This window comes from Kryptolebias marmoratus, linkage group LG23, assembly GCF_001649575.2.
Source record: "Kryptolebias marmoratus isolate JLee-2015 linkage group LG23, ASM164957v2, whole genome shotgun sequence".
Lineage (NCBI taxonomy): Eukaryota > Metazoa > Chordata > Actinopteri > Cyprinodontiformes > Rivulidae > Kryptolebias > Kryptolebias marmoratus.
Genome location: NC_051452.1, coordinates 1,257,736 through 1,269,397, shown reverse-complemented (window position 1 = coordinate 1,269,397; position 11,662 = coordinate 1,257,736). Strand labels below are relative to the sequence as shown.

General features: G+C 43.2%; 2 protein-coding genes across 3 annotated transcripts in view; one reads left to right on the top strand and one right to left on the bottom strand.

Moving 5' to 3' along the window:
- Positions 1-11,662, top strand: part of LOC108249475 (gamma-aminobutyric acid receptor subunit alpha-5) — a gene marked incomplete at its 5' end in the record, with an annotated part of 19,006 nt that overhangs the window by 1,405 nt on the left and 5,939 nt on the right. Inside the window, 2 exon segments of the mRNA XM_017438884.2 lie at positions 3,890-3,972; positions 8,791-8,934. Coding sequence (XP_017294373.2) covers positions 3,890-3,972; positions 8,791-8,934 — 227 coding nt within the window.
- LOC108249474 (gamma-aminobutyric acid receptor subunit beta-3) overlaps positions 1-11,662 on the bottom strand; it is a 64,260-nt gene that overhangs the window by 49,916 nt on the left and 2,682 nt on the right. The window lies entirely within an intron of this gene.

Sequence of the window (11,662 nt, the reverse complement as noted above, 5' to 3'; positions counted from 1 at the left end):
GGAGGGGGGGGGGGGTGAAAGAAGCCAGCTCTGATTTGCAAACTGACAGAAACTCGGTGTGAGGGCGCTCAAACTGTGGGAAAACACCACCATCTGGTGGCCAGTCTGGTGTATTGCACGCAGGCTGGAAAACTCCATACTGCGTCTTTCTTTGGAGCTTTAATTATTTATGTTTCTAACTCGGATGAAGGCAACATGAATTAATTACGCTGAAGGGTAAAAAAAAAATAAAAAGAAGCATAAAAGATGAAACCACACTTTCTGTGCACGTAAAGAAGTTTATATCCATTCGTCGTAGGCGCTGTTTGGGTCTTTTTTTTTTACTTTTCAGCACAAGAATTGAGAGCAAAAGTTTGAATGTAAAGTGGGTTTTGGCCACAGATGGGTAGCATTATGCTGTGTATGAATAGTAGGCAGATTCATGAAGGCGGAGTGAACTTAACCTCAAATCAAAACGATTTATAGGCTCAAATACGTCCATAACAAGCTGCGTCTCAACCATTAAAAAGCTTCTGTTTGGGTGTTTTCACCTCTCCTCCTGGTAGAGTTCATTTTAAATGGTTTCCTGACACGGAACAGACTTTTAACCTCAGTCCACAAGCTTGTTTTTTTGGTTTTTTTCCCGTACGGGCCTTGTGATGGCTGCTGATTTAGCCGACCTGATGTGTTTGGGGTCACTGTCTTGTTGGAACTGCGCCCAAGTCCACTAAGCTGTCGATACGCGGCGAAGCCAAAGAACTCGGAGGCACCAGTACCTGCTAAAAATGGCGCTCCCAGGTCAGAAAGCCTCCCCTCGACTCCCCAAGGCGGGCTTGTCGTTCTCCAAAACTGTTCTCCAAATCCGCATGCAGCACAGAACTTCGACCCGTTAAATTAGGAGTCCCCGAAGGGTGGACCTCGGTACCGGGTCTCACTCGGACCCGGGCTGGGGTCTCCGCTGCCAGCCCACAAAGAGGCACAGACCAGAATAAAAAAACAAATATGGGGCATCCGGCTCTTTTTTTTGCCACAGTAGGAAGAACGCAGCAGTGATTGCTTTTTATTGTCTCTTTGTTCTAGATCTGGGCCGGCAGAGCCCGAGCATAGATGTTTGTTTCCTACATAAACACACACACACATACACACATGTTATGTCTCTCTATCTTTGCAGGGACTTTTCATTGACTTCCATTCATTTCTACACCCTAACTACAGCCTAACCCTGACCCCCACCCTAACCCTGACCATTACCGTACATAGCTAACCCTAAACCAAACCTTAGTCCTAAACCTAACCTCTAACCCAAAAACCTCTTTCTCCTCGTGGGGACCAGGCTTTGGTCCCCACAAGGAGCAGTTGGTCCTCACAAGGTAGTATATGTTAGGAAAATTGTCCCCACAATGTATCAAATACAAGTCCACACACACAATCAGGCCATCTGGGTGATTTCAGGTTGCAGCAAACGGCACTATCAAATGTCCACCGCTGTACAAAGCTCTCCAGGAGAAAAAAATAAATAAATAAATAAAAGGAAACATTTCATCAGCTCAGCATTCGGTTCATAACTAATGCGTGTAAAAAAAAAAAAAAAACAGAGCTGGCCACAAACGCTTGATGAATTTGGACTGTTGCTACGGAAACTGAGGTCCAAATCAGCGCGCTTGGAGGTGTTTCTTTTTATTCGATTTCCTCGCAATGAGAAACAAAACAAAAAAGCCAAACAGCCTAAAACTTTGACATCAGCTGCTGGGGTCGACCCCTGATGACCCTCGGACAGATTTGATTTAAAAAAAAACTCCCAGAAAGTAACTACCTGATGCACATTTGGCAGCGGGTAAGTTCTACAAGTCGCTTCAAGTTCTTTATAGTTGGCCGCCGCGTCGCAAAAAAAAACAAAAACGTCCGTATCTCAATCAGCTCGACAGTTATCGAGCCAAGATCCGGCGAAGTCGCGCGAAGCTCCAGCGCCCGGTGGGTCCGTAGATCGTAGTCCAAAACTGTGGCGCATCAGGCGGCGGGGGCCGTGCATCCCTCGAAGGCGCGGCTTTCAGCAACGCGTCGGATTGTTTGGACAAACCACAGATTAATGAACAGGCACCATGAGGACAGCTCGCCACGGAACATTTCTAACGGCTCTTTTAGCGCAAAGCTCGCAAAGCCTTTTATCGCGGTTCGTTACTTTGTCCAAGTTCTTGGCTTTTTCTCCCAGCCTGGCTTCGGTCCGTTCAGGTGGATCGAGCTCGGACATGAATGGCTGCTCATAATCTTCGATAAGAACACTGATGTTCGATCAGGACGGTATCGTAGAAGCGAGGAACAGCGGACCGGATCCTCCCTGTTGCGGGGTTGCTAAGGGGGTCGTAGGAGTTTAAGAGACGAGGTTCTGACTTTGTTAACCGAGGCGTTCCGTGGTGACAAGGGGAAGTTCTGTGGGAGTATGGGGTCCATCCAGTTCCTGTAGACCCTCGGCACAAAGTCGAGCTCTGTTCTCCAAGGAGGTCAGACTCCGCCTCCGTCAAGTGCCGTGCCCTAGTCTCCAAGTCCCGTCTGTAGCGTTCGTGGACGGGATCTTGACGCACAGACCTGGGGAGAGGGCGAAGCGGTTTCCGCTGGCGTCCTCAGCGTGCAGCCGAGCGTGAAGCGGCTGAGGGGCGGGGAATCCGAGGCCGCGGTTGTCCCGTCCGGTTAGGGGGAATGGGTCTCCGCCTCACGCAGAGGTGTCCCAAGTGTCTGGGAGTCTTGTTCAGGAGTGACGGTGGGCTGGACCGACGGATCGGGGCAATGAGGGGCGTCGCTTCAATAAAGAAAGAGTTGAGCTGAAAGGCGAAACTCTGGATTTGCTGCTCCGTCTACGTCTACTCACACCGAAAGAACGAGACCCTGGATCCGAGCGGCTGAAGTGAGCTTCCCGGGCTCAGCCTTAGAGAAAAGGTCAGGAGCTCGGAGTACAGCCGCTGCTCCTCCTCATCGAAAGGAGTCAAATGAGGTGGTTCGGGCGTCTGATTAGGACGCCTCCTGGTCGCCTCCCTTTGGAGGCTTTCCGGGTCCTGGGAGGAGACCTAGAACTCCCCGGAGGGATTCTGTATCCCCTCTGATCTGGGACCTGCTGCACTCCACATACCAGAACGTGGACAAGTGAACAAATCCGAAAGCGGCTGACAAACGGGCCGAGGCGACATGAATAATTAGAACGTGCTCCGATCGCCGGCAGCCATGTTCTCGTTCCGTCCTCCCAGAGACACCGGCAGCTCCTCTCCTTTCCTTCGCTGATTTAATCGGGGAAACTTTCCCGCGGCGGAAAAAAAAGGCGAGTCCCGGGTGGGTTCTGTGTCGTAATTAGGGAGCACAGTTTAGGAAGAAAAAAAAGGACTGTTGTTCTGTAACTAACGCTGAGTTCTGCTTTTACTCCGTAACGAGTTTGAGGTGCGCCGCTTTCCACAGCAGCTAATTCTCCCTTTGGCCTCGCCGATTAGCGTCTCCACAGCGCCGCGCGGCTATTAATCATCACTTTGGAAAAAGTGGGAATACCCACGGGGGTTTTCATTCAATCTAGGACAGAGTTGGCCGGGAGGCGTCTGGAGCTCGACTTACTTAATCCGGCTCCTATAAAGGTCACAGCAGGAAATAGAAATGACTGTAAAGAGCAAATATCGACGCGTTTAATCCGTTTTTTTTTTGTTTTATTTCCCTGGGTAAATAAAGAGCAGATGCACCTTCTGTCCACTAGGTGGTGGTGTCGTCACTGAAACAGAAACAGAGCGGCTCCGTTTTCTGTATCTGCCTCAGAGTTTATCTGGGGTTTTTTTGTTTTTTCTCCCTATTATGTAATTCATTCAAAATGTTATTCTTGTGATTAATCCGGCGCGGCCGTAAGAGTAAGACTCCCGTCTTTAATCTCTGCTCGTTTCAGACTGACCATCTCCGCTGAATGCCCCATGCAGCTGGAGGACTTCCCCATGGACGCCCACGCCTGCCCGCTCAAGTTTGGCAGCTGTGAGTACAGGAGGAGAAAAAAAATTCCCCGCTGTTAAAGCGTCTATATCCATTCCCTTCTTACAGGGCGCACTAATCCCAGCTCAATCACTGTTACACAATGGCATTTAGCGGTCCAACGCGGCGGGTTACGCTCAGTTTAAACTTGCATTTAAAGCACGACGGGACGACCCCGTCGTTTTTAGGGAACCAGGGAGCTTTTTCAAAGGTGGATTGAAAAGAGTCAAACTAAACAAAAAAATGAGCATGCATAAATGTTTGCTTTTCTTTTGTCGTGCCAGGATTGTTTTTTTTTTATGCGCTAACGATTTGCAAATCATCGTCATAAAATGCATAAGAAGCACATTTCATCCAGCTGAAAATAAACTTTACTGCAAACCTGAATAACTTTCTTTATCAATATTTACAGTCGTTCCTTTACAACGTCCATTAATATCCCAAAAAGAGAGTAATTTAGTGTAGGGTCTATGGCAACACAGTTTGTCATGTAATAGTAATGCTGGAGTGAAAATATTATATGGCAAGCCAATTTATCATATAAAAGATTGGGTCTCTAAAACCTCTATGTCAACCCAGTTTATCACATTATTGTTAGACTTGATTTTTTAACATCAGTATGGCAAGCCCATTTATCATATATTACTTAGACTGGCTATTTAAAGCAGATATGGCATACCAAATTATCATATAAAAGACTGGGTCTCTGAAACCTCTATGTCAACCCAGTTTATCACATTATAGTTAGACTTGATTGTTTTAGACTAGTATGGCAAGCCCATTTATCATATATTAGACTGGCTATTTAAAGCAGATATGGCATACCAAATTATCATATAAAAGACTGGGTCTCTAAAACCTCTATGTCAACCCAGTTTATAACATTATAGCTAGACTGGACTTTTGAAACATGTATAGCAAGACAAATTTTAATATAATAGTTAGACTGGATCTTTAAAGCAAGTATGGAAAGCCAATTTATCATATAAAAGACTGGGTCTCTAAAATATATACGTCAAACCAAATGAATTATATTAGAGTTGAACATGATTTTTTAACATCTGTATGGCAAGCCAATTTATCAAATTATATTTAGACATGATTTTTTTCGGACCAATTATTATTTGATAAATTGACTTGCCATATAGGCTTTAAAAATCCAGTCAAATAGTACTTGGACTAGATTTCTAAAGCATGTATGGCAAGCTGTTTTTTTCATATTACAGTTAGATCAGATTTTTTAGCATCAATATGGAAGGCCAATTTATAATATAATAGTTAGATAGTAGTTTAAAGGCTAAAGGGAAAGTTTATCCTGTACTAGTAAGACTGGATTTTCAAAACCGATATGTCAAGTCAAGTTATCATACAATAATTACAATAGAGTAAGCCAATTTATTATAGAAAAAAGTGGGGTTATAATAGCTTTATGTCAGGGGAAAGTTACCATATGGTTAGACTTCATTTTTTAACACTAATATGTCAAGCCAATTTATCATATAATAGTTGTACTGGATTTTTAAAGCCTATATTGTATCAATCGAACTTTCATTTAATTAGTTGGCTTGCCATATGTGTTTTACAATTTGGTATGACAATAATATGATAAAGTGGCTTGCAAGATTGCAAAAAATAAAAAATATATAAAAAATTCTGTCTTAAGCTATGGCAAGCCAGTTTATCATATAATAGTTAGACTGGACTTTTTTTTTCAAAGCAGATATTTGAATATAATTTTGTCCCGGTCAAAATGAAAATATTTGAACAAAAAGAACTGTTGCAGGTGATATCCAGTCCTCATATTATCATTACCTAAATTGTGATTTCCATCGACAATAATTAAAATAATAGCTAACACTAATGTAGTTTAAGTGTCTATTAATAACGGATTCAACTTAAAGGAAGTGAGATTAAGGTGCTTTTAATAGAATTGTAAGTCGTAGGAATGCCGTAATTTGATATCTGAAAAAGTAATTAGAGACGAGAGTGTGGTCTGATTATATGTGACACTGGCCTGCCGTAGTATCATCTCCAGATAATGAGGCCAGTGATGGGACAGCTCGTGTCTTTTCAGCAGGGCCAGCTCTGCGTGTCCTCCGTCCGAGGACATGTACTGTATATAGATGGGGGAGCGTCCCCGGCGATATATTTAAAGGCAGATCTGCCCACACCTCGGGAGTCTGCGGGGCTTAAAGGATGAGGCTCTTAACCCCAGATGGCAGCGAGACGCAAGCCCGCCCACACTCTCTATGTCACATTACACTTCCGAGTGCGATCCAATTACACAGTGAGAAGGTGCTGGGTCCTCCCGAGGCCAGCGATAACCTAATTAGCGCGNGGGGGGGCTGAAAGGAGCCGACGGGTGGAGGACGACGCCGGGCCAGAGGAACGGCGTCAGCTGCAGAAATAATGCCTGAATGTTGAGTCCTGAATGACTGTGACGCAGCTAAAACGGAGCCCTGAGGCTAGCTAAAAGCTCAAAGGAACAAGACGCAAACTAAAAGACGCAAAATGGCAGCTAAAAGCCAAAAAAGCTGCAAAACGCTAGCTCAAAAGCTAAACTTAGCCAAATGCTAGATCAAGTAGTAAAGCATTAAAAAGACTAGCTAAACAATAGAAGGAGCAAAATGGTAGCTAAATGCTAAAAGTAACAAAATGCTACATACAGTAGCAAAACTCTGGCTAAAAGCAAAATGTAGCAAAAGACTGACTATAAGGAAACACCAGCAAAATTCTGGCTAAAAGTTAAAGTGGCAAGAAGCTAGCAAAAAGCATACGAAGGTTAACTAGAAGGTAAAGGTAGCCAAACGGTAGCTAAAAGCTAAAAGTAGCAAAAGGTTAGCTAAAAGCTTAAATATCAAAAGGCTAGTTAAAAGTCTAAAAAGCTAGCTAAAAGGTAAAAGTTGCAAAATGGTAGCTAAATGCTTATAGTAACAAAATGCTAGATACAGTAGCAAAACACTGGCTAAAAGCAAATGTAGCAAAAGACTGACTAAAAGCGAACACTAGCTAAATTCTGGCTAAAAGTTCACGTAGCAAGAAGCTAGCGAAACATATACAAAGGTTAGCTAGAAGGTAAAGTATCAAAAGGCTAGTTAAAAGTCAAAAAAGCTAGCTAAAAGATAAAAGTTGCAAAATGGTAGCTAAATGCTAAAAGTAGCAAAATGATAGCTCCAAGCCAAAAGTAGCAAAAGGTTAGCTAAAAGCTAAAGTAGCAAAAGGCTAGAGCTAGTTAAATGGTAAAAGTTGCAAAATGGTAGCTAAAGACTAAAAGTAACACAATGCTGGATAAAATGGACAAACACTACCTGAAAGCTAAAGTATGAAGAGGCTAGCTAGCTAGAAGATGAACATACCGAAATGCTAGGTAAAAATTAAAAATGCTAGATAAAGTAGCAAAACATAGCTAAAAGAAAAAAGTAGCAAAAATAGTAGCCAAAATCAACTAACTACTAGCTAAAAGCTAAAGTAGACAAAGGCAACCTAAGAGTATGAAAAGGCTAGCTTAAAGGTAAAAGTAGCAAAATGGTAACTAATTGCTAAAAGTAGTTAATGATAGATAAAAACTAAAAGTAGCAAATGCTAGATAAAGTAGCAAAACACTAGCTAAAAGCAAAGTGTAACAAAAGACTAACTAAAAGCTAAGAATAGCTCAATGGTAGCTAAAAGCTAAAGTAGCAAAAGCCTAGCTAAAACTTTAAAATAGCCAGGTAAAAGGTAAAAGTAGCAAAATGGTAGCTAAATGCTAAAAGTAACACCATGCTAGATTAAGTAGAAAACACTAGCTTAAAGCTAACGCATGAAAAGGCTAGAACGCTGAATCAGCATTCACGTTTTAATCAGTTTGTGAACAGCGGTAGCTCAGAGGTGATATGTTTGTGTTCGGGCAGCCATCTTTGCAAAGTTCAGAGTTCAAAGTTCAGCTCGAGTGAAAGGCCACTAATCCCTCATCCTGCCCGGCACATAAATCAGATTTGAGACTGAATTTTCAGTTTCTGCCACAAGTGGAAGAAGGGCAAAGAGTGGGAGAGCTCTGCTTAAAACGTCGGCATTATTTGGCATGTCTGTTAGCAAAATATCACACAAACCACTGGGGAGATTTGAATGAAATCTCTTCTACAACGGATTGTTGTCCGATTCCTGGGATCTTGAAGTTCATCTTCTATATCTTCTATAGCCTTCAGCTCTGCATCATGAAAGTTACCAATGACCCCCATCGCAGCGACCCCTTTCCCGACCTTTGGCCCATTAAATTTAAACGCTGTTCGTGGACAGCGGCTAGTCTGGCATCCAGCAGCCGGTCGCAGGTCGGAACCGCGCTAAAATTTGGAAATCGGAATTGACCTAGAAAACGCTGATCGGTGCCCTGTTTTTAGGGCATGGTGGACATTAATCAACATCTAAACAAGTCAATGTACTCGAGTTAGTCAAAGGATAATTTTCATGAACCCTGGGATTTATTTACAATAATGCGCTCAACTGTCTGTTTCTTACCTCCAGGATTCCCATGATAAAGAAACATCCGATGTATGAACAAGACTAAAGGGTTTTCTGCCACAACTAAATAAATTACTACCGTCTGTCCCCAGTTTTAGACTTGTAGCCCTTAAAGAACATTGAAAAAAAAACTGAATTTAGTAGGAGACCTGTCTGTGTCATTCGCCCCCTTGAGAGATCTAGTGCCGGTGCAAGATTCCGAGTTTGGAGACTTCGGCAACACGTCTTGGTTATATATATATATATACTTGTACTGTCAAAAGCAGTTGGACCTAATGAGTAAAACCAATCACCGATCCTCTTGGATGCCTCTGTGTGTTTCAGATGCCTATCCCGTGTCGGAGGTGGTCTACACTTGGACTCAGGGGGCGGCCAAGTCGGTGGTGGTGGCCGAGGACGGCTCCAGGCTCAACCAGTACCACCTCATCGGACAAACCGCCGGCACGGAGGACATACACACCAGTCGAGGTGCCCGTGTCCTTTAGCCTAGACGGGATTCAGTCAACGGTCAACTTGCCTAGAACAGTGTAAAGATCGGAACCGTAAAACCGCCCATTCACGCTATCAACCAGCAAACCATCGGCCAAATCTCAACACTTATCCTTTGGCACTTAACTTAAAGTCACAAACAGCCAATAAGACTTTGATTTCTTTAACGTAAACAAGTCCATTTGCCCATAAATGTCATAAAAACTAGTTATCTACCCTGCAACAGACTGTCATATACTTTTTATGCCTGTTAGGGAAGATTGACCACACTACCAACGTTGGTATCCGCTTAGCTGTACATGACACTGGAGGTTGTGTCAATCATTTTTTGTGCTTCTTAAGGATAATCAATAATGACGCCTTGAGGATACATCAAGCTAGTGATTAGAATGAATTTAAAGACCATTAAAGACCAGTTCCCCAACGTTCTTTCGTTGCAGGACCCGTTTATGGGCACCGTGCCTTATTTTTGTAACCAGAGTCTGTGCAGTAGGGGGGAGTAAGGCTTTTAAATCGTCCCACGCAGTCGTTGTGTTACGTGACCTTTCGTTTGAGCTGGAGAGGACTAATTACAACTAAATGTGTTTCAAAAAAAGAATATTTGAGTATTTGGGAAGCAAAGTCAGGAGTACTTATATCAACAAGAGTCAAGACCTGAAAAAATCTCTGAAGTATTCATCCCGTTGGATGCCTAGATTTTATTACCAGTCCATGGGGGAGTTCTAACCCTTCATCATGATTTATTTCAACCAAATTAGAGCAAAAGTGGCCTAAACTTTGGATTATTGTCCCATTTTTAGGGTTTTCCCGGTCATTTGTGCTAGGCGCTCCAAATGGACCCTCCAAATTTGCGTTCCAGCAGCGTAGATACCCGAGCAGCTGTAAACCTTGGAGTCAAAGCGGTTGTAGTGCTTATGATGAAAGAAGTGACCCATAGTTGTATTTCAAGCAGCTATCAGACACTCGAACTGCTCACAGGTTCAAAATGAAACCAATCGAACGTCTCTCAGCGTTGCTCTCTTTGATGGCGGGGGACGATTTCATGGAAGCGAGCAGTTCGCCGCCTGTTTCCTTTGCCTTTGTATGTATTTCCGGACGCAAGCCATGTCGAGCTGTTCGGTCCAATGCTGCTCTGATGTTTCCTCGTTTAGCGTGCATTGGGTTATTTATGTCAAAAGGCTTTTATATTGGATAAAAGCGCCACTAATCTTCCATCGGAAATGGGGTCATATATTAGTGTCAAACCTTTGTGGGGAAAATCAGCGGCAACATTGGGTTACTTATATATATTTATAAACCAGGAAGCGTCTCATTTAGCTCGTATTATCTTGCATAGTTTTCTAAAATAAAAATAAATAGATAAAAAAAGTACTTCCTGGGATACATTAAAAATCCGATGACGAAAATGTCAGTTTAGTGTGTTCGATGGCTATAATTGGGAGCACAGAATCAATAAGCAGCTCTGTTTTTTTTTACTTTTTTGGTTTTTAAGTATAGCAAAACACCACCCTTAACCAGCATGACAATCTTTGTTCAAAACGGCCCAGGTCAGAGCAGGTTAAGCCACTTTAAAACAACTCCAGCGGGTCATCAAACTGGTTTATAAAGCTTTGTATCACCGTCAGGTTCTCATAACATAGTTATTTTAGCAAAGCTACTATAATGAACCTGCAACCATGCCGCAATGGAAGTGCTACCGCTAGCTGCTAGGTGTTGCTACCGTTATTTATGTTTGCAAACACCCATAGACTTTATGGAAATCACTGTTCAAGACGAAACTGACGGTTTTTAAAATAATGTTAGCATGAGCGGCTAAAAAGGTTGTTTTAGGACACTCGGACTAGCCTTTAGCTCGTCCAGCTGGTTCGAATTAAACAGAGGTTCGCAGCTGGTAAGATGTTAATTGTTCCTAATCTTTTCGAGGACTCCTGTCTGAGCGATTGTCGTGAAGCATCCTCCTTTTTTTAAGGCGGGAAAAAACCGAAAACCTCCACTTTTCACTTTTCAGCTCGTTTTACCTCAACGCATCCTGACTTTTAGTTACGCTTTCTGCAAGTCTTTCCCAGTTTATTCATGGCGTTTGGCAAAAATTGCTGAAAATTGCTCAAAAATCGATTGACGAAACATCTAAATGTTGATTGAAGGTGTTTTGGTTTCTTTCCGGGACTTTTTGACGCGGCCATCTTGAGTTGGATTGACTCAGTTGTAGATGTCCAGTTTCTTTAAAATTGGTATAATGGTTTATGAGATATTTTGCTAACAGACACGGACGTGCACACTTGTCCGTCCCCTGTTGGTGAAGGACGATAAAAAAGTCCCCGTCACTTTACAGAATCCGTCTTTTTCTCTTTGTCAGGACATTTATACCGGCCGTGATGCACGATGAATGTAATGCTAAACAATTTGATGTGATAAAGTTTAGATTTTAAAACATAATAATAATAGATAGAAGCTGCGCGGCGAGATTGGCGCGCCGAGGTGGAGTCTGAACGCGAGTGGACGCCGGTGGACGAGAGTGGCCTATCTGTCACACAGGCAGCTGTCTACAGGCCCGAACAACCCTGTCCAACAACACTTATCCCCGCATCAGCCGCACACACAGAAATAGAGAGACCTGGGACCTCTGGGTTAATCCGCACCCATCACCACCGCCGCCGCCATCATCCAACCGACCCGTCAGCTCTTCCGCAAGGAGGTGACATCACAG